The following is a 23,858-nucleotide window of genomic DNA, read 5'->3' as shown; positions in this document are numbered from 1 at the left end:
ACATGACACACCTACAAGAGTAAAATGCACACATTTTCCATGATAAAAAAGGAAACTACCTAAACAGCCAGCATTATCTACTGGGAAATACTCTCCATTAAAATATTTCCTAAAAATATTTAAACAAAAAAAATCCTGATCCCAAGTGATACAGAATGATGTAATCTAAAATAAGTTTCGGCAATTTATTTACTAATCAACCATGTATTGACACCTAGTATATTACAGATGCTGAGGAACAAAACTAAGACAGCCCTTGCCTAAATGAGTGCGCATTTTTCAGAGAAACAAAGGATGTAAACAATAAAGTACAAAAAAAGTCCCAGGTACTTCGGCGGAGGCACATATTACGTACACAGAGACATAAGCAAAGGAAATCCGGTAGCATTGTTAAAGTGCTACCACAAATCAGAGACGAAGATTACAAAAGCTTCATAGAGGAAGTGGTATTTGGGCTAAGTCTTGACAAAGGCCATTTCTGAATTCCCTAAGTCCACTCTTAGAGTCATGGCTATCTACTGCTTATATACCAGGAATTTCAAAGAAAATAATGTATGTTACTATGCACAACTATTCTTCCCTTTCTGTGCCATTGCCTATGAGTGTACCAAAATTGCAGTCCATCTGAAGGAACGTTTTCACAATCATGATCATAGCCTTATGGAAATGTATCAAATTGTATCTCATGTGAAGAGGAGCAAAAGGAATTCACAGTATTATATTAAGCACTATTATATCACTAAGAAGACAACTAAGGCATTGTTCAAACGCTAATGAACTATTTGAAGTAAATTTGGAACTTGCTTAATTTCTGGGGCTAATGGAGACACTAACAACATATTACTCAGATGTAAATTTTAGCTGGTTTTCTGACTGAAGTCCAAAAATGGGTCTCATATGTAACAAAAGCATAAATGGTGTAAAATACGATTTAAGGTAAATGGAGCAGAAAGTGGTATCTAACATCCAATGTCAGTTACTTCATATTTTGGGGTTCATGTTGAAGTTGGGGATTCCAGGATAGAGTGCTTGACAAAGAAGTCAAAATGAACTGACCATGTAGTTAAACAGCATGAAACTGAGGAACACAGGAAGGTAACGGGGCAGGAATAAAGTCAGAATTTGGAATTCAAGAGGACAATGCCATGGAAACATTAAAAGAGAATGAAAAAGGCAGGAGAAACAAGGGAGAAACTGTAGTTGTTGCACAAAGCTAGCAGGTTTAGGACAGCAGACAGGAGGTAAAACTGAGAGTAATCATTGATATGGGGGAGAATATCAGTAGGAAAGTTGTAGCATTTATAGGTAGGGAGAGAGCTCGTCAGAATATAAAAGCCATTCAGATTGTTAATTCACACCTCTGTGCTTTAACCATGTGTACCCCATCATCTCTCATCTCTTAGGTTTTGACTCACCCTTTCACACTTACCTCAACTGCCCATACTCCGGCAAGCCTTTCCTGGTCCTTGCCCTTCCCTAGCCCAGAAGAACTGATCCCTCCACCATCAGTGTCCTTAGAGCACTTCAAACATGCCCTGCTCAGTAGCCCCAATCACGTTGATTTAGTTATGTGTGCATTTCTTTCAAAGATACAACCTTGTCAGTGACTGAGGGACTCAGTCATATGTGTCTGTGTTTCCTCAAAGCTAGCAGAGGATCTAGGGCTGAGATCAGTAGAGTACTTGTGCAGTATAAAAAGAGGCTCAGAGGCCATGACATCTTATGCAGATGTCACTAATTCATCTTTTCAAGTGGGAAAGGGGGGCGGAGAATAGTTTTGCTCAAAAAATAAGATCATACTTTGTCTCGACCTCGAATTTATCTTTCCATTCTAGACCCATTAATATGACATAAAAATAAGATGGGGTGCCTAGGTGGCTCAGCCAGTTAAACGTCTGACTTCAGCTCAGGTCATGATCTCGCCATCCGTGAGTTCAAGCCCCGGGTCAGGCTCTGTGCTGACAGCTCAGAGCCTGGAGCCTGCTTCCGACCCTGTGTCTCCCTCTCTCTCTGCCCATCCCCCGCTCACTCTCTGTCTCTCAAAAAAGAATGTTAAAAAAAATTTTAAAGATAAAACCTAATACATGTACATGCAAGCAAAATTCTGAAGATATTAACACAGCCCTAGAATGGTTTAATTTCAACTCTCAAAAGTGTGGATGTAAGTAGGATATATGGGTCTCTAAATTTTTGAATGTAGAAAATCACTCAGAAAATACTAACACTTTTAAATATGCCTTAAAAGTAATTCAAAATTAAACAAAAAAGACTCAAAGACTCCTCAAATGTGGTTTCATTCAGCATGCTACCAAATAAAAATTTCTTTCAGAACTTCCTCATACTTCTATTACAGCAATAAATTGTTGTCCCTAATCAAGACTCTGGTGCATTTCAACCTTCTGAAGACGTTTATGTATCATGACAAACTACAGATTAAATTATCTGCAACGTGCTAGGATTAAGTACATTTTATTCGTTTATAATATTTTAAAACTTTGTACTTAATGTCTCTTCTGTCCAGTAAGCAGACTTTGATTAAGATGCCAAATTTCCTGTGCACATTAATCAAGAGAAACATTAAGTGTGTGCATCTGAGCGCGTGCGTACACACACACACGCACACACAGGGTAACTTAAAATAAGGGCATGTATTGTACAAAAGTTATAGAAAAATCTCCAAAATGGAAAAAATACTCCAAGTTTTCTTCAGGGGTAAAACTGCTTTCTGATAATATACTTTACACTTAAGGCACAAGATGCTTCTACAATGTGTTCATGATGCATCTAGGAGTAAGTCATCATCCCTTCTGTCAAGAGGGACTTTTTTTATTGGTCCAATATTTAGGAAGAAATGAACATAGATTAGAGCTCAAATTAAAAATGTTACCACATTGGTGGTAGGAGAAACCTATCCACATAAATCTCCAAATACTGACAGTCTTAATGTTCCTTTCTTTTATCACATGCCCTTACATTGTATCTTCAGAAAAGTCATTTTTAAAGAACAAGAGACAGAATGAAAATGTTTCCAAAGCCTATTTCCTTTAATGTTTGCAAAGAATCTCATTAGAATAAATTCACACTAGTTCTTTTCCTTTCAATAATAAATTTTAGCTCATTTCACAGCTGTATCCCATAGAGCAGTCCACACTGAATATATCACAGTTTAGCTGCCTGTAGACAAATATAATGATGCCAGCAGGTTTTTACTTGGTCTCTTTCGGGAAAGAAAACTACAGCTGGAATGCAAGTCTCCCTGTACGGGACATTGCAAAAGTCAGCACTTCTATTGTTGATAACACTCCTATTCAAGAAATGTTGTCAGTTTATACACTTGGAAAATGATTCCCTGAAATAAAGGTAAACTGCAGTACTGTACCAAAACACAGCACAGATGGTCAGACATGGAAGGTGGAAGAGAAGGGAAAGAAAGGGCTTAGTAAAGAGAACTTTGGGAGTGAAAAAAATTAAGATAACGTAGGAGAGAGAAATGAGATTGTGTCTAAGGGCACATTCGTGCGTGTACGACCGAGAGATAGGAGGAGACTGTATGAGCAGGAGAAAAGAGAAAGAAGCTCTGTGGGATATTTCGGGAAAGGTAAAGAAGGGTTTAGTGTGTTTGTTATATCGGATGTCTGTTATATGGTGTTCAGTATAAACTCCTGTATTATACTGTCAAGAAAATCCACAGTTTAAGTCTATAGATCACTTTCTTATTTTTTTTTATTTTTTTTTTAACATTTATTTATTTTTGAGACAGAGAGAGAGCATGAACAGGGGAGGGTCAGAGAAAGAGGGAGACACAGAATCTAAAACAGGCTCCAGGCTCTGAGCTGTCAGCACAGAGCCCGACGCGGGGCTTGAACCCACGGACCACGAGATCATGACCTGAGCCGAAGTCGGACGCTTAACCAACGTCGGACGCTTAACCGACTGAGCCACCCAGGCGCCCCTCACTTTCTTTTTTAAAGGGATACAACAGGAGAACATCAATATACTGAAACTAAATACTGAGTTATCACTTGAAGCAGCTCTTTTAATTTTTCAGTGGTAAGATTGATTGCAACATAGAATATGAACAAATATTTGTATTTGATTATAGGGCAATTAATTGTTTAGATAAAATATATATTATTCTATGTCACAAAACTGAAAAAAGGTATAAAAATCAACATTAAAATCTCAAAAGCATTGTCAAATGCTCAGTTGGGACACCAAATAGTCAAAATATTTACAAATATTACAAACCTGTAATTATTTCTTTACCTATGCTTGTCTGAAAGTATTAAGATAAAATTTATGTTATTGCCTATTAATTATACTATAATGCTAATTTAAATATTTGACTCTTACTCTATACAACTGAAGATTTTCCCTAAAGTGTCCCTATTTTTCATCTTGTTAAAATACTAGTGTATGCAGGCCACCCAGATGCTTGTCTTGGCTGCTCGTCTTATAATAAGAGGGTGGTTTGGATCAAATCCCTTAGTTTTAGGTACCTGAGTTTACTCTTTCATTAAAGAAGAAGGGTGTTACTGCCTACCCTATAATAATGAAGAAATTGTGAGAAATTAGTAAAAGAACATGTGATATAAATGCTTGGAGAATTGTGAAACACCAGGAGAGCACAAGCAGGTTGTGTTATTACATCCACTAAGCTGTAAAAACCAAATGGGCAACTTCTAAAATGCATTAACACCTGAATTTTTCATTAGTATCACTTAGACTTATCTGTGCATTTTAAATACCTGTGACTAAGTCAGCCTGAGTCATCACAGTTCCTTTATCCGCACTTTTTTTCCCTTTACTGAAGGCTTCACTGTATGATCATATCAAAAACCCCAAAGGAGCTCTTTGCAGGCATCCTATCAAATGTGCTCATGACTACTTCAGCATATTTTCCTCCTAAATGTGCTTCTGTCCTTATAAACTGGGTCCCCTAAATCAAGTGGAACTTCAAAGTGTGCGTTTGAATGACAACTATATCATAATTGAAGTTACTGGAAAACATATTGTGTAGAGTGTTGTGGTGAATTAAAAAAAAAAAAAGTCCAGTCTAGCAGTTCCTCAAATCATAAAATATAAAGTTACCATAAGACCCAGCAATCCCATTGCTAAGTATATATTCAGGAGAAATGAAAATATATGTTCACACAAAAACTTGTACATGACTGTTCACAGCAGCATTCTACATTACAGCCCCAAAGTAGAAACAGCCCAAATATCTGTCAACCGACGAACGAATAAAACGTGACGTATCCACACAATGGAATATTATTTAGCAATAAAAGGAAATAAAATACTGACACACAATACCACACAGATGAACTCTGAAAACATGCTAAGTAAAATGAACCAGTAACAAAAAACCAAACAAGGTTTAATTCCATTTGTAAGACATGTTCGGAACAGGCAAATCTATAGACACAGTAAGTAGATTAGTACCTGCCTAGGATTGGGCCTGACAGGACAGAATGGAGAATTTAAGGGTTCACACTTTTTGGGGGGCAATGAAAATATTCTAAAATTGACTGTGATGATGGATTCACAACTCTTATATCTGATAAAGTTGTTTAAAAACCAGCTTTATGATAGCAATTCCAATATTCAGCATATTGCCAACAAAGAAGATTCATCTTACATATAATAATATAGTACAAGAAATCACTCTTTTAATTTCCACATATTTTATTACATCAAATTAATTTAGCTTCTGGATCATACTATCAAGATAGAAAATTACTCAGAGAAGAATGTTCTTGAAAGCTCAGAAAACCTTCATCATCATTTGAGACCTCATGATGTCCATGGTGCTGTAGTGCTTGATCAACCAAGTCTGAAAGAACACCTTGACCGCTAATATTTATTCTCTTCTTGTGGAATATTCACAGCCGAAGCAGTTCAAAGCCAGTTCTCTTATAAAACAAGCCAAGGGAACTGAAGAAATTACATTAAATCTTACAGTGAGAGACACAGAGAGAAATGTATCTTAGCAGCAAAGCTTTCCCTATGAATTATTTGATTCCATAAATCCAAATCCATTTTGATGTCTCTCCCGTTAGAGATGTGTAGTCACCACCGCAAACTGTCAGAAGAAGCTGTTTTATAGAGCTACTGAACCTATGATCTTTGTCGCATTTCTGTGATTACATGCACCAGCCCGGGACAGCAGAGGCCTTCTTCCTGTTAGAGTCTCTCCTTCCACAGGGCTCGCTAACTAATGAAAACTAACGAAGCAGAGCGTGTAGGGAGCCGGAGGGAAATCGTGATGTTGGCCGGAAACAGGACTCCAGACACTTCAATTACATTTTGGCATTCTGTATATTCTCACATGGTCATTCTCTATAACTCGAAAAAGTCCCTTTTTAATATCTTTTCCACCCCTGCATTGAAACTTCAGACTTTTGAAGACCTCATACGATTGCCAGAGGCAAAAGGTGTAAATTAGGGTCCCGTAATCCAACTGTGACTTATTAGGTATTGTATGTGGTCAACAGAGTTATCCCTTATGGTATTTTTTAAACAAATGAACCCCATCTCTAAATGATGGTAAATGGTAGACCCACCATAGGGTAAGGGAGTGGTGCTGCTTGTTCCGTTAGCCAAGTCCACACAGAGAAGGGTGAGCACACCCACCTCCTCACCACGCCTGGCCCAGTTCACTCATTTATGTTCTCGGTCACTGACCCGGCCAGAGAAATAATACATAGATTTAAGGTTTATTTTCACATTGGTCTAATCAAAACCACACAGGAAACTAAAATACCCAATCACCCTTACGCATAAACCGGAAAAGATATTCTACCTTTGAAATGACTATGTTTAATTATCTTTATCTAAAGACAGTTTCTCATAGAAAGTTTGCAAGAATTATAGTAGTTCATTTACACAATTAACAATCTTCTAGAATTTATAAATTCACCTATCACTTAACATTTGCAAATACACTATTTCATTCTTGGCAATGTTTTATCAAACTAAAGAGATTTGGGGTCCTAGATTCTGTAGTCAAACAAAAGCCTAGCTCCTTACTGTGTTCCACTCAGCATGTTCCTACCAGGTCTCCACACACATACTCACCCTTCTTCCTTTCCCAACTCATTCCCGATTTTTTATGCCTCAGAACCTCTTACTGTCCCTGAACACACATTCCATTTAATTTCTTCACAAGAGCTCCACTCTACCTAGCCATTTGTCCTTCTGGCAAGCTGTGTATTTTTCAAACTTGTGTTTTATGACATCTTCCCTTCCCTGTCTCCTTCAAGATAATACTCCCTTTCTCTATTCCACATGTATTTATGTTTCCATTTTTGTTGTAAATTTCCTAGACAAGAATCACTTATTTACATGTGACAGGAAGCTTCAGGAGTGGCGGTTCCATGTGTCATTCACATTTGCTCTCCAGCACGAAGTTCGGTGTAAAAAAAAAAAAAAAAAGTCACTGTGTGCTTGCTAGTTTTACTTAAATGAACTGACTGACACAAACATGAAGAAAAAGGTCACCTAATTCTGTGACTGGAGTCCCTGAAGTTGTGTAACGTAGCGGCTCTGAATGAATTATATTTCCCACAGGAAAAAAATATACGTTATACATAAAACGCATAGTTTATTTAAGTGTGCATAAAGTACGCACAAACACATATATACAGATCTTCCTATATTTATGATGGGGTTATGGCCCAAAAAACCCATCTTACACATCTTAAGTTGAAAATATCACAACTTGAAATCACATTTAATACACAGAACCCACATATATAAAAAAATAAATAAAAAGTTAATATATAATATTCTACCTGGGTCTGTTATTAGTACTGACTTAATGATACCATAATCAATGTAAACAACTTACAACTAATATTTTATATAAATGATGTTCATGGACAAGGTGACAGGCAGCTGCTATTAGAAGAAACGTACTTCTGGGGTGCATGGGTGGCTCAAACGTCCGACTTCGGCTTAAGTCATGATCTCAGGGTTCGTGGGTTCGAGCCCCACATCAGGCTCTGTGCACAGCTCAGAGCCTGGAGTCTCTTTCGGATTGTTTCCCTCTCTCTTTTCGCCTCCCCCACTTGCGCTCTATCTCTCAAACATTTAAAAAAAAAAAAAAAAAGAAAAGAAAGGAAAAGTACTTCTTAGAAATCTGTGCAGGCACTGCAGATTGAAGACCTTTTTTAGGCACCAAAGTGGCAAACACAGGAAGATGGTGAGACATAAAAGGATCTTAAGATAAAAGCTTTAAATGAGTGGAAGGTATATTACGATCTTTTATTAGAGCAAGCTCTTAATGAGCATAAAGTTCGAAATAAAATTTTTTAAAATAAAATGTTAATATAACTTTTTGAATAATTAATATTTTAGTGAAAATATTCATAATTGTGCACAATTTCAAACGTCAGTGCTTTAAAATCACTATAACATTCGAGGTGGTATAATAACGTCCATAAAGGCAAATAAATCATGAAGTCCTGTGTAGTAAAAGCCATAAATGACTGTACTATTTGCACTTGCATGTATTTATGCATCTAGGTATGTGTGCATATATTTGCATGAGTATGCCTGTAATGATGTATTGGTTTAGTATTGTGATTCTATCAAAAGCCCACAAATTACACATTAACTTTAGAGAATGTACAGATAAAACAGGTTGTAATGGGCATGTAACAGGTCAACACCTGATAGAAACAGTTTCTATCAGAGGACTCTGAAATCTTGAGGTAAATAAGTAGGATGTCGATATATATGACATGCATATACATATACAGAGCCTACACATGACATGCGTACATTCATACATAGATACGGGGGTATGTACTTTAGGAGAGAAAAGAGGACTTAGAGTATACATCAGCATTCACTGTACATTTCCTACACCCTTTCACTCACAGCATCACAGAGCAGAAAGGTCTTGCCAGAAATAATCTTGCACACAAAGGAATTCTGGAATGCACAGTCCCGCCGAAAGAGTCCCACCTCCAGCATTTCCTCCATGGCAAAAATGTGCACAATCGCAGGGAAAAGTAATAGACTGAGGCGTAATGTCTCTGTGTTCTAAAGCCATACTTTGAACAGCTCTGCTACTAGCAAAGCTGAGGGCTTTGCAACTATCGTGGCCCTGACAGCAGGTAAAAGCAAAATAATGCCAGGTGGAGGGAAACTTGAAAGGCACATGCAGATCGAAGGAGGATCAAAATGAAGAATAAAAGAGACTCAGATCCAGAAACAAACTCTAGCTCTGTGAGAAGGCATTTCAGTTCACGCCAGAATCACAACAAGTGAAGGATTTACTGAGTACAGACATGAGCCAGGCACCATCTAAGTGCTCTACGGTTTTGTCTCAAGATATCCCTACAACAATCTGTAGAGGGAGATACTAGTATCATACCTAGGGCGTGGCTAAGGAATGAGACACAGAGATTAAGTTCATATTCTTAATAAAGTACAAAATCAAGCCAAGGTTCCTATGTCTCAAAAGCTGATTCTTGAACATTTCGTTTATTACACACAAAAACGCACATAAATATGTATTTTACTACTCAGCAATCAGTACTTCTTTCATTTCAAGCTATGGCTTCAATTGTTTGCAACTAACCTCTTTCACTGTCAAGGGGAAGTAACTGAATACAGGGGATAGACTCCCCTGACACAGTTAGGCTCATTCTGAGAGAGAAAACAAAAATAATCTTTTAATAGTGCAACCCAAATAGGCAATATTTGTGTTCTGATGCCATCTACAATACTCAGTATGTGCTGTATTGCTACTGCTATTACAACCCAAGGGATAACTTTTTTTCCACTCAGCATGGCACAATTTGTTAAGTCCTGCCTTCACCATATAGCATGAGTTTAATTATTCCTACTGCCTAATCAATACCTGTGCATGATACGTTTGGGAAAATTAACTGTCCAGCAAGCTCTCTATATAGTTCTAAGTTAACTACCTGTGTAGTTGTACTGTATTTGGGCACACATGATCACTTCTGAGCCTCACTCTGGAGATGCTCCCCATTCTGTGCCTGTGGAAAGGTTTGTGGGAGCAAGCTAAGCAGCTGGCTGCCTTGACATCTCAACTTACCAGGGGTTCAGAACAAGGGATTTCACAGTTTCCCAGAAGCTCAGGGGGATACTACACATCAACTTTTTGCCAGCCTCCATCCAGAGCAAGGAAAAATAGATAGGCAACTATGTAATTAACCAGAACAGAGTCAGCTAGAGACCCAGCATGTGCATAGTGCACTTGAAAATCTCACAAGCTTGGGGTGCCTGGATGGTTCAGTGGGTTAAGTGTCTGACTCTGGATTTCGGCTCAGGTCATGATCTCACAGTTCATGGGATTGAGCCTCGCGTCGGGCTCTGCACTGACAGCTCAGAAACAGTGTGGGATTCTCTCTCTTTCCTTCTCTGCTCCTCTCCTGCTCTTTCTCTCACGCACTCTCTCTCTCTCTCCCAAAATAAGTAAATAAACATTTAAAAAAAAACAGTGAGAAACCCATTTTAAAAAAAAGTAAATCTCACAAGCTTACAGGTTCCATTTAACCTTTCATATATCACACCCTTTTCTTCCACCTCAAGATACTGTTTATCACTTCCAAATTCTCTCCCAAGGTGTTCCCCTCAAGGTGGAACAAAAGACAAAGTGTAGGCCCGTCTCCATTTGGTGTTTATTTACTTAACTTCCATGTTTATTTTCTCTTTATAAAATACTTGTTAGTATGAGTCATCAGAGCAACCAGAAAGGAAGCATGCGCAGCTCAGGCTAGGCGAAGACTTTGAACTCAGTCACCTGAGGGTTCCCCCTGTTCCTGCTACTCTTCATATGCTGGAAAGACTGCAGATCCCTCATCAGAGAAGCCATACAGATGACAAACAGATGAAAAGAGTACGCTCAACATTATGTAACATTAAAGAATAGAAAATTAAAACAACGACATACAACTACCCACATTAAAACAGCTAAATTCAAAATACTGACAACACTGGCCAGGACGTGGAGCACCAGGAACCCTCATTCACTGTTGATGGGATGTACAGCCACTTTGAAAGACAGCTGCTTACAAAATTAAAGGTGCTCTTCACCATATGACCCACCAATTGTGCTCCCTGGTCTCCACATAACGGAGATAAATACGTATCCACACAAAAACCTACACACAGATGTTTACAGCAGATTCATAATGCCAAAACTTGGAAGTGACCAAGAGGTCCTTCAATATGTAAAGAGATAAACAAACTGTGCTATGTCCATAGAGCAGAATATTACTCAGTGATGAAAAGAGATATCAAGCCATGAAAAGACATAGAAGAAACTTAATGCATCATTGCAAAGTGAAAGAAAAGGTCACATACTTTATGGTTCCAACTATAAGATATTCCAAGAAAAGCACATGTATGGAGACATAAGAAGATCAAAGGATCAGTGGTTACCAGAGATTTGGAAAGATAGAGGGATGGATTGAGACATGAGTAGGTGAAGCACAGAGGATTTTTATGGCAACGAAACTACTCTGTATAATGCTCTAACAGTGGATACGTGTATTACTAGATACATGTCATTATCTATTTGTCTAAAGGCACAGAATGTATCCGAGTGACTGACCCCACTATAAACTATGGATTTTAAGTAATAACCTAACAGTACTGGTTCATCAATGGTACACATGTACCACACTGATGCAAGATGTCGATAATAGGGAGAAATAGGAGAAGAATGAGGGGGTATGTGAGAATTGTAAACCTACAACTGCTCAGAGAATAAAGCCTACTAAAAATAGTTTGTGAAAGAAGGCAGAAGATTTGCCTGTTTCCACCTTTCTCTCCTTGATGTGTTGCTCTCTTGTAATGTCTCTTTTTCTCCCCAAGTCTTTAGAGCCATGCAAAGCTTCTCCCAGATTTGTGGAGACGGCTCACTAAATTCTATGTGGATGATCTCTGATGGCTCCTCAGACGTAGAGTCCCCCCTTCAACATTATCCAAATACATGGTCCTGAAGCACATTTGTGCCTTTTCCCTACATCTCCTTATTTATTTTCTCATGGCATAACTCTGAAAGTAATACCCTAGAGATTACAACTTCACATGGTAAACTATGCAAAATATCAATTAGCTCAACAGTACTTCTGGAAGATGAAAGGACATCCTTTTGGTTATGCCAGGTTATCCGAAGCAGTAGATGGATTACTTGTTAGTAACCCTGTTTTCAGCACTACCTTGTTTTCCTCCACTCTTTCCTAAACATGTGTTTAATTGTTATATCACTTCCTCTAAACACTGTTTTTCTTATTGCTCAGATACCTGAGAATTCAATGCAAATTCCTTTATTTTTCATCATTTTAATGCACTCTAAAGTGTCAAGTATGAAGTGCAGATGACAAAGAAATAGAAAAAAAATCTCTACCTTATGACTCATCGGCACCTCTAACTCACACTCTGTGATGTTCTTGTGATAGAAAAAATAGATTTTCCTGATGCCACTTCCCTAAGGTTTCTTTCATTAAGGACCACTTAAATTCCGAGAGAGCCTATTCTATATATTCACCAGACAGAGGCTTTCACTCTCCCCTTGAATGTCAGCATCTCATCCCACCACCATCAGACCAGTTTTTCTAGGTTGCATTAACAGGCAGGAAAGACTGTGGGTTTGTGTTGCTCTACAGCACTCAACCTCAGTCCTGATCCGGGCTTCTATTATTTTGCAAACCAGGTAGCCATCTATAATTTGCATAACAAGGGACCTGAGTTACCGCAGTCCATTAAGATATTAAAGTTTTACAAAACCACCTGAGCATTTCACTTTTTGATGCAATCAGTAAGCTCTTAATGAATTTTGAACAGGGTTACATACACTAAGAAAGAAGGGTAGGGAAACAAGATAGAAACTTTCGTTTTTAAAAATGTAGTTAGGGGCACCTTGCTGTCGTGGTGGGTTAAACGTCTCTTAATCTCCGCTCAGGCCATGATCTTACACTTCTTGAGTTCAAGCCCCAGATCGGTCTGCACTGATGGTGTGGAGGCTGACCTGGATTCTGTCTCTCCTTCTCTCTGCCTGTCCCCTGCTGTGTTCACTTTCTTTCTCTCACAAAAGAAAGAAACTTAATTTTTAAAAAGAATTTAAATGATCATCTAGTAAGCATAATTAATGAATACATAAAAACAATTCTGTGAAAACAATTAAGTTGGAAAGCAGTGGTCACAAGACCACTTTCAAGAATCTAACATTTCAGATTCTTGAGAAAGCCCTTGAAACACAGCACAAAATGAGGTATAAAAATTTCTATTTATATAATTCACCCTGAATTTGCTGTTCAAAATATTTTTATGGTCTGTGCTCCACACTGTCTACATCAAAGTGTCTAAGCAATAAAAAAAGATGAGCCTATAATAAAACCACCTCTCTTCCTTGATTTGTTTGTTTTTTCACGGTGCCACTTGTCTGGAGAAGACTGATGAATGTGTTGAATCTGTAAAATTCCTGCTTGTGATGTCATTTTGGGGGGAACAAAAATCAAGAATGGAAGAAACCATTTTTTGAACGTCTATCACATTTAGGGCACTGTGCTAGGCACTTTCCATTTACTACCAGTCAAAACTTTGCAAATGGCCTCTCACTTCAGAATTTCTGTCACTATGCTAAGGTGAGAAAACAAAATCAGAGAGTTTAACTAACTTGACCAGTAAGGTAGAGGCAGATTTAAATAGTGGTTTGTCTGATCCCAAAGCCCGTGTTCTTTCCATCCCCACAATGCTGCCTTTCTTATAATCTGATGGAGTATCTCGCACTGTATCAATTTGTAACTTCTAGTGCATTTACCAAACAAGTGATTTCAAGAAAGCTAATGCACATTACTGGACTTGTTCCAGGTCATAAAATTAAGTAGCCACTGGGGGCGCCTGGGTGGCGCAGTCGGTTAAGCGTCCGACTTCAGCCAGGTCACGATCTCGCAGTCCGTGAGTTCGAGCCCCGCGTCGGGCTCTGGGCTGATGGCTCGGAGCCTGGAGCCTGTTTCCGATTCTGTGTCTCCCTCTCTCTCTGCTCCTCCCCCGTTCATGCTCTGTCTCTCTCTGTCCCAAAAATAAATAAAAAACGTTGGAAAAAAAAATTAAAAAAAAAAAATTAAGTAGCCACTGTATTATATATTAGAATAATAAAAATAATAAAAGATGCCATTCACTGATCAGAGTTCTAACATATATCAAACACTCCACTAATATATTACATATGCTACCGTATTTAATTAAAATTCAGAAAACCTCTACGTAATACATATTATTTAGCCATATTGAAGATGACATAATTTAATAACATAGATAAAATATAGCATTGTGATCCATGTTACTCTGTATTAATTGACTTTTACGCCCACACTGTCCACTCTATCTCCGTCTTGCATTTAATGAGCAAACTATGCCACATTCCAAATTAAGCACAGCTGAAGTGCAAAACACTTTTATTAGGATAATGCCACCTTCATGTTACTACTACCTGGAATGACATCCCTCCCTCCTTTGTTATTTAATGAATGGTAGAATTAGGATTAATATTTTTCCATATGCACTACAGAATAGTTTATATTAGGACAAGTACACGAAAGAAAAGAATAATCCTTATTTTTATTTTATATTGAAAAAGTAGGGAATTATTTTACACACAACTAACAGTGTAAAGGACACAGTGATTGTTGTTAATAGTATTGCCTTGCACTGGATCAACTTAGTTCAAAAGAGTTTAACGTGAGAAGTGATTTCCTTGAGAGAAAACTCACACTGATAAATATCTTAATCCCCTGAGTTCTAAACAATGGTTAGTGTGTACCTTTTTCTTGGATTTCAGTGTAATTTCATTAGTATAAAAATTAACTCAATTTGGGACTATATCAATATTAAAATCTTTTGCAGAGTGAAGGAAATCATCGATAAAATGAAAAGCCAACTTACTGAATGGGAAAAGATATCTGCAAATGATAGATCTGATAAGAAGTTAATATCCAAAATATATAACGAACTTACATAACTCAACACCAGAAAAAAAATATTGATTAAAACGGGCAGAGCACCTGAATAAATATTTTTCCAAAGAAGACATGCCAAGATGGTAAACAGACACAAGATGCTCAAAATTACTAATCATCAAGGAAATGTAAGCAAAACTACAATAAGATATGATTTTATACCTGTCAGAATAGTTAAAACCAAAAAGGCAAGAAATAATTAATGCGCATTGGTGAGAATGTGGGGGAAAAAAGGAGCCCTCACGCACTGTTGGTGGAAATGTAAATTGGTATAGCCACTGTGGAAAACAGTATGAAGATTCTTCAAAAATTAAAAATAGAACTCCCATATGATCCAGCAATTCCACTACTAGGTAAATGCCCAGAAGAAAGGAAATGAAAACATCAATTCAAAAGATATATGGACCCTATATTAATGCAGCATTATCTACAATACCCCAAGTATGGAAGCCACCAAGTGTCTATGAATAAAGAAGGCATACACACCCACACCCAGCACAGCACACACAATAGGCTATTACTCAGTCACAAAAAAGGATGAGATCCTGCCATTTGTCAAAACACAGATGGACCTAGACAGTAACATACTAAGTAAAATAAGTCAGACAGAAAATGACAGATACCATATGATTTTACTTCTATTCGGAATCTAAATAACAAAACAAATGAATAGACAAAACTTAGAAAGCAGAAACAGATCCATAAGTACAGAGAACAAACCAAAGGTTGCCAGAGGACAGGGGGCTGAGTGAAAGGATAAAATGGGGGAAGGAGAGTGGGAGATACAGGCTTCCACTTGTGGAATGAATAAATCACAGGAATACAAGGTACAGCATAGGAAATACAGTCGGTGGTATCTTAATGGGGTTGTATGGTACAGATGGGTGCTACACTTACGGTGCACGTAGCCTAATGTACAAACCTGTTCCAATCACTATACTGTGCACCTGAAACCAATGTAACATGGTATATCAACTATACATCAGTTAAAAGCAAGAAATACAGTTACTTCATTAAGACCTTTCTGAAAATATATCTGTGACAGAAGTTGATAAAAGTTGCAGGTGTTCACTGTTTTCTGTCCTATTCATGTTAAGTCAATGATATCTTATGCAACATATTCATGTTCTTAATTTAGAAATGCCAGGTAAATATTATTGGTCATAATTACTACTGAAAAATTCCATATTCTAGAATATTGAAGAGTGAAAAACTAATATCAGTAATTATTTATCTTCCAATAATAAAGTGCTTTATCTGTGTTTATGAAATATGTTTTAATTATTCACACAAATACGTTACCTCTTAAACAAATCTGTCACAAAACTGTTAGATATTTAATTTTGTATTTTAATAAACATTTTTAGTATCATATTCTGAGGTTTTCACTATTAAAAAACAAGTGTAGTGATGTCAACACCCCCTTGGTTATTTGACTTCATCAATATCATACCTTTTTCATTATCTTGTTTATTATTCAAATAAGTTTCTAACTCTACTACTCCAGTTAAAACATCCGTTCCCAAAACACTGAGAATTATCTTACAAATTCCCTTTTATTCAATCATTTCTTAAATATTTCATAATTCTTTTCCAGTCTTCCAGAAATGTCTTATACTTTTTGCCATCATCCCCTTCATAAAACATCTTCTTCCATTTAGCACCTATTGCCATTTTCCTTGGACCTCTTGTGACCACACTGTCTTTCACCCTTCCACACATCTCTCCTCAACAATGGCCCTTTCAATATCAATATTCCCTGTAAAGTGCCCTGGCCCCTCTTTTAAGTATTTCTTTTCTTCTAATCATCCCTCCAACTACCATGCTTTGAAATATTATACATTTATTGAGTTCCAAGTCTATGCTCTCAGCCTTTCTCCTAAACTGCCCATCCAGTCACTAGTTTTCCCATCAGATACATTCATTTGAATGGATTACTCCTCATGTTTGCTATATTGAAAGTAAACTGATATTCTTCTTCTCTAACCCCAGGAAATTGGCTCTTTCTTCTTTCATATCCTCTACCTCAAGGAACTAGGTGCAGATATAATGGCAATCTTGATGGAATGAATTCCTCCTCTCCTTGGCACAGCATTCCCTACAATCTAAAGCTGAGGTAACACTTCTGCAGCGTGATCTCTAGCCCTCCTCTCCTCTCAGGCCTCTCAGGCCCTCTCCTTATTGACCTCCCAGCCTCTTCACTTATCTCTCCCCATTCTGGGAAAAGAATATGTCAGTCCTCTGCATAAAGCTGCCAATAGCTTCCACTTGCTTTTAGGTTAAAACTCCAACATCTTCTACCAAAGTTTGAAGGTTTTCTTACAACCTGCCCGAATTCATCAAATTGGCATTCCTCCATTCATTCCCACCAAACATCCTACACTTGAGTTGCGGTGCAGTGCTTTCAAGACCTAAGAATGCTGGCATGCTTCTACTTTTACTTTCTTTCTTTGCTCTGCTTGAAATAGACTTCCACTCCTCCCAGAGTAAACAATCCAGTTCTCATCTTCCAAAACCCCCATCAATATTAACTCCTCCTTAAAACTTTCTACAGCCCCCTTTATCAGCTACACAACTTCCCTGTTTTCACAGTTTTGTTCATGACTATGGTATGCCATGTGCTGTTGTGTATTTACAGTATTGTTCAATTATGAATTTCTTGAGGGAAGGGATGTCAATATTCTTCTAGTCAGCCTCTACCTCAGTGACTTCACATAACTGAGTCCTCGATAACTCTTTGTTGTGAGTTGACTTAATAAAACTTTCATATAATATATACCTTAGACTTTCCTTTTTTTTTTTTAATTTATTTATTTTTTAATATATGAAATTTACTGTCAAATTGGTTTCCATACAACACCCAGTGCTCATCCCAAAAGGTGCCCTCCTCAATACCCATCACCCACCCTGCCCTCCCTCCCACCCCCCCATCAACCCTCAGTTTGTTCTCAGTTTTTAACAGTCTCTTATGCTTTGGCTCTCTCCCACTCTAACCTCTTTTTTTTTTTTTTTCCCTTCCCCTCCCCCATGTGTTTCTGTTACGTTTCTCAGGATCCACATAAGAGTGAAACCATATGGTATCTGTCTTTCTCTGTATGGCTTATTTCACTTAGCATCACACTCTCCAGTTCCATCCACGTTGCTACAAAAGGCCATATTTCATTCTTTCTCATTGCCACGTAGTATTCCATTGTGTATATAAACCACAATTTCTTTATCCATTCATCAGTTGATGGACATTTAGGCTCTTTCCATAATTTGGCGATTGTTGAGAGTGCTGCTATAAACATTGGGGTACAAGTGCCCCTATGCATCAGTACTCCTGTATCCCTTGGATAAATTCCTAGCAGTGCTATTGCTGGGTCATAGGGTAGGTCTATTTTTAATTTTTTGAGGAACCTCCACACTGCTTTCCAGAGCGGCTGCACCAATTTGCATTCCCACCAACAGTGCAAGAGGGTTCCCGTCTCTCCACATCCTCTCCAGCATCTATAGTCTCCTGATTTCTTCATTTTGGCCACTCTGACTGGCGTGAGGTGGTATCTGAGTGTGGTTTTGATTTGTATTTCCCTGATGAGGAGCGACGTTGAACATCTTTTCATGTGCCTGTTGGCCATCCGGATGTCTTCTTTAGAGAAGTGTCTATTCATGTTTTCTGCCCATTTCTTCACTGGGTTATTTGTTTTTCGGGTGTGGAGTTTGATGAGCTCTTTATAGATTTTGGATACTAGCCCTTTGTCCGATGTGTCATTTGCAAATATCTTTTCCCATTCCGTTGGTTGCCTTTTAGTTTTGTTGGTTGTTTCCTTTGCTGTGCAGAAGCTTTTTATCTTCATAAGGTCCCAGTAATTCACTTTTGCTTTTAATTCCCTTGCCTTTGGGGATGTGCCGAGTAAGAGATTGCTACGGCTGAGGTCAGAGAGGTCTTTTCCTGCTTTCTCCTCTAAGGTTTTGATGGTTTCCTGTCTCACATTCAGGTCCTTTATCCATTTTGAGTTTATTTTTGTGAATGGTGTGAGAAAGTGGTCTAGTTTCAACCTTCTGCATGTTGCTGTCCAGTTCTCCCAGCACCATTTGTTAAAGAGACTGTCTTTTTTCCATTGGATGTTCTTTCCTGCTTTGTCAAAAATGAGTTGGCCATACGTTTGTGGGTCTAGTTCTGGGGTTTCTATTCGATTCCATTGGTCTATGTGTCTGTTTTTATGCCAATACCATGCTGTCTTGATGATGACAGCTTTGTAGTAGAGGCTAAAGTCTGGGATTGTGATGCCTCCTGCTTTGGTCTTCTTCTTCAAAATTACTTTGGCTATTCGGGGCCTTTTGTGGTTCCATATGAATTTTAGGATTGCTTGTTCTAGTTTCGAGAAGAATGCTGGTGCAATTTTGATTGGGATTGCATTGAATGTGTAGATAGCTTTGGGTAGTATTGACATTTTGACAATATTTATTCTTCCAATCCATGAGCAGGGAATGTCTTTCCATTTCTTTATATCTTCTTCAATTACCTGCATAAGCTTTCTATAGTTTTCAGCATACAGATCTTTTACATCTTTGGTTAGATTTATTCCTAGGTATTTTATGCTTCTTGGTGCAATTGTGAATGGGATCAGTTTCTTTATTTGTCTTTCTGTTGCTTCATTGTTAGTGTATAAGAATGCAACTGATTTCTGTACATTGATTTTGTATCCGGCAACTTTGCTGAATTCATGTATCAGTTCTAGCAGACTTTTGGTGGAGTCTATCGGATTTTCCATGTATAATATCATGTCATCTGCAAAAAGCGAAAGCTTGACTTCATCTTTGCCAATTTGGATGCCTTTGATTTCCTTTTGTTGTCTGATTACTGATGCTAGAACTTCCAGCACTATATTAAACAGCAGCGGTGAGAGTGGGCATCCCTGTCGTGTTCCTGATCTCAGGGAAAAAGCTCTCAGTTTTTCCCCATTGAGGATGATGTTAGCTGTGGGCTTTTCATAAATGGCTTTTATGATCTTTAAGTATGTTCCTTCTATCCCGACTTTCTCAAGGGTTTTTATTAAGAAAGGGTGCTGGATTTTGTCAAAGGCCTTTTCTGCATCGATTGACAGGATCATATGGTTCTTCTCTTTTTTGTTAATGTGATGTATCACGTTGATCGATTTGCGAATGTTGAACCAGCCCTGCATCCCAGGAATGAATCCCACTTGATCATGGTGAATAATTCTTTTTATATGCTGTTGAATTCGATTTGCTAGTATCTTATTGAGAATTTTTGCATCCATATTCATCAGGGATATTGGCCTGTAGTTCTCTTCTTTACCTTAGACTTTCCTATATTATACATTATATACCGTACATCATGTATTATAAACCTATTTATTACGTATATGTATTATATATATACACACCTTAATAAACTATGGGTATATGTACATAGATGCGTTTATGGTGTATGTATGTGCATATACATACATACATATGAAGCATGTTAAGGCACAAGAAGGCCCTTACATATCATTTTTTCTAATCAATGAGTATTACAAACTCAGAAACCAAGAACCAAAGTCATTAAATGACTGTGCCAATGCTCTACAGCTTGTTAGTGATAAACACCGTGTTAAGAGTTCCTGTCCCAGCTGCTCAACCAGTGTACCTTTTACTACATCCCTGTAATTCAGGGATGTGACCAATAATTTAACTCCCTATTAGTAGCTGTACCAAGACCAAGAAACTCGAACAGACATCCTGCACAGTCTCACCTCACCTCATTTTCTCTCCCAATTCTCTTCCTATTTTCATCGACAAACACAATTCTTTCATCTCTACATTTTCATTTACAGTGTATCCCACTCCTTTAAATATTTCCTAATTCATCTAATAACAACTCTCAATTTCTTTAGAGATAATAGCAAAGCCTCCTTTCCCTCTTGAAAAAAAAAATAAAGAGGGAAAATTTTCCTCTCCAGTTTACTTCACTTTTTTTCCCCACCAAACCAAAGACCACCATAAAAGAGATGACATTATCACCCTCATCGTACTAGCTTATATTTTCACATGCATATCATGTTGAAATTTATGGATTACTTTCTCATAACTCACTCATTTGCTCTTCATAACACTATGAATAGTCAGAAGAAGGTATCACTGCATTTATATGCAGCTGAGAAAACGAGGGGTCAAAAGTTAAATGAACCTGCCAACATTCTTCTAGCTAGCAAGAGCTGGCACTGGCAGTGGAACCAAGGTCTCCATATCCTTGCTCCTGAGAGGTTTCCACTATTTTAAATGGTTTATTGGTTTGTGTTCCCACCATGACATTTATGTTGACATATATTGGCACCTCAGATGCTGCACAGTGAATGTTGCCTAGATTCTAATTCTATCTCAATTACTGCTTGGGTTTTCTTACTTTAACAGCACAAATTTCAAGCAGGCAAGTACTATTTTGTCTAGTACTTACCTACTGGAGAAGTTCTTCCCAAACCTCCAAATAATACCATTTAATGGTAAATTATAGTTTGATTATTGGTTTTTGTTATGACCAAGCTTCAGAAAAGTAAAACCATGGCTTTAGCTAAATTAGAGAAGATCTTCAACTCTTTGTTTGAATGTGAAATAAATAAATATGATTTCATCTGCATCCACTAGTCAACAACTAATATTTAAACTCCAAATGGCAACAAGAGTGGCTAACACTGACATCCAAATGGCTTTCCTCAAAGTGTGTGCTATTTCTTGCAACATTCTGAAGCAAATTAGGTACTTTGGCTTGAAATAAATTTCTGTTCAATCTTCTCCCCAAGTTGCCGGAGAGATGCAACTTCTTTAAAATTTCAGAATATTGGTGTAATTGTAGAGTAGACTAGCCTCTCTTTGCAGCTGGGGGCTACAGATAGTTGCCGCCAGGAAAGAGACCCAGTCTGTGTAACTTGTTTGCAATCCCATGACAAATACATCTTTTCCCTCCCTTCTACTGCATGCTTCTCTTAACGTTTAGGCATTGCCAAGAAACTCTTAATTTACCCCTACCCCTAAGCAACAGGAATAATGTTTCCTACTTCATTTCTATACACATGCCAAGTTTCAGGTCTGCGAAAGAATTCTCAGCGTCCTTTAGAGGAGAAAAAAAGACACTGGAGAAAGGGGAGTTAATTCCTCACTTGGTATTGTTTTCCTGCTTGTCACTGTCCCACCAGGACCTCGAGTCAGCAGTTTGCCTGGAGCTTCTGAGGCACAATTAGTTGCTGCTTTTGTTAGTTGGTTGAAAACAAAACAGAAGAATTCTCAAGGCAGGAAAAGTTTAAACCTAAACATCCTTACGACTGCACACTTGAAAAATCACGGCATTCACTCATTAAGAATTGATCTTTGCACCCTCTCCGTGAGCTCACTGGAGCCCCATCTGCCTTTGGCTGTTAGAACTGCCCTCATCTGGCTTGTTTCCACGTGTCCCACATTTCACAAAGCTATACTTAACAAATTCAACTCTATACCCACACGTTTCATGGCACCGAGCAAAGTGCCTGAAGACAGAATGAAGACCGGGTGTGAGCTGCTTGCCTCTTTGCCAGAAATATAGTTGAGGAACTCTCGGTAGAATGAAAGCCCAGAGGTTAAGAACGCACTTCATTATGAAAGCACCGTGTTGGGTGTCCTCATTAACTACAGAGCTGCGAGAGAAACACGATTCCCGTGGCTCTCTCATGCCTCTTAGTTGCTAGGTTGTTCTTCCCTAATAGCATCGGGCATGACCCAATTTGCTTCCTAGTACTCGTACTTTTCACCTTAGGATCCCGCTACACCGGGGCTCTCAAGATGCACCGGGGTCCCTCCTGAAGCCACAGCAGCTTTGTAATACGGACCCAGAGGTGGAGAGGAGAAGAAGGGAGAACTCTGTGCCACTTACCAGTCTTCCACAGATACGGAGTGGACGCCTCAGCCTGGCCGGGAGCCGCAGCCCCGCAGGCGCCCGGGCACAGCAGCAGCAGCAGCAGCAGCAGCGGCGGCGGCGGCAGCAGCGGCAGGACACCGGGGCGCGGGCCCGCGGCGCCTGGGCTCCGGGACGCGGAGCGCCTCGCTTGCAGCCCCATGCCGCCCGCAGCCGCTCCAGGGTCCGGATCCGGAACGCGGTCGGCAGGGAATTTTTCTGCGCCCTCACTCTGTCTTCCCAAGGACTACAGAAAGCAAAGCTCTTCCCTGCTATTGTTCGTTTCAGATGAAAAGGAGCGAAAGCGCGTTTAACACCGGGGAACAATAGCGTCCGCGGTGGCCGTGGCTGCAGCCTCCGCTGCCGCTGGCGGGGATGCTGCTGCGGCTGCCATTCCGCGCAGAGTGGCAGGTCCTAGCGGCGAGGGAGGCAGCCGGCCGCAGGGGGCCCCAGCTGACTGAGCAGGTCCTGGAGGTCTGGGAGGCAGCGCAACCCCCTCCGCCAGCTGGAGACAGGGGAGGGGGGCGTGAGCCGAAAAGGAGCGAGTGGGGGGGTGGGGGCTGGAGGCAGTAGGCAGTAGGCGGCGAGAGCGCCAGGGCGAGAAAGGAAGGAGCGAAGGGGAGAGGGGGCACCCAGATCGAACACGCCCGCCCAGAGAACTCCTGTGCACATGGTGCGATGAAATATGTTTGGAAGGATACACCAATGAAAAGAATCATCACCCGACAGGCTTCAGCATGACAAATAACAGGCATTGAAATTCATCGGCATCCAAGGAGTCAAATGCTACATCTCATGGCATGCTATTCTTAGTGTGTATTTACACAAAGCATCAGTGTGTATAATTTATTTTTAAGCGGTGGCTTCTGAATTACTTTATGTCGGAAGCCGTATTTATGATCAGATGTAAAAAACACAAACAGCAGAGTTGTTTACTTGCCATTGAA

The 23,858-nt window shown here is 39.0% G+C and overlaps 1 protein-coding gene across 3 annotated transcripts in view; it reads right to left on the bottom strand.

Moving 5' to 3' along the window:
- The window catches only part of THSD7A (thrombospondin type 1 domain containing 7A), a 446,765-nt gene extending 423,380 nt beyond the window's left edge, over positions 1-23,385 (bottom strand). For all 3 annotated transcript variants that reach the window (XM_058724979.1, XM_058724982.1, XM_058724980.1), the window contains exon 1: positions 22,891-23,385. In XM_058724979.1, coding sequence (XP_058580962.1) covers positions 22,891-23,074 — 184 coding nt within the window. In that variant the 5' untranslated portion in view covers positions 23,075-23,385. The remainder of the gene's footprint in view (positions 1-22,890) is intronic.
- Positions 23,386-23,858: the final 473 nt, after the last annotated feature.

This window comes from Neofelis nebulosa, chromosome 4 (genome assembly GCF_028018385.1).
Source record: "Neofelis nebulosa isolate mNeoNeb1 chromosome 4, mNeoNeb1.pri, whole genome shotgun sequence".
Classification (NCBI taxonomy): domain Eukaryota; kingdom Metazoa; phylum Chordata; class Mammalia; order Carnivora; family Felidae; genus Neofelis; species Neofelis nebulosa.
This window is presented reverse-complemented; position numbering and strand designations above follow the sequence as displayed.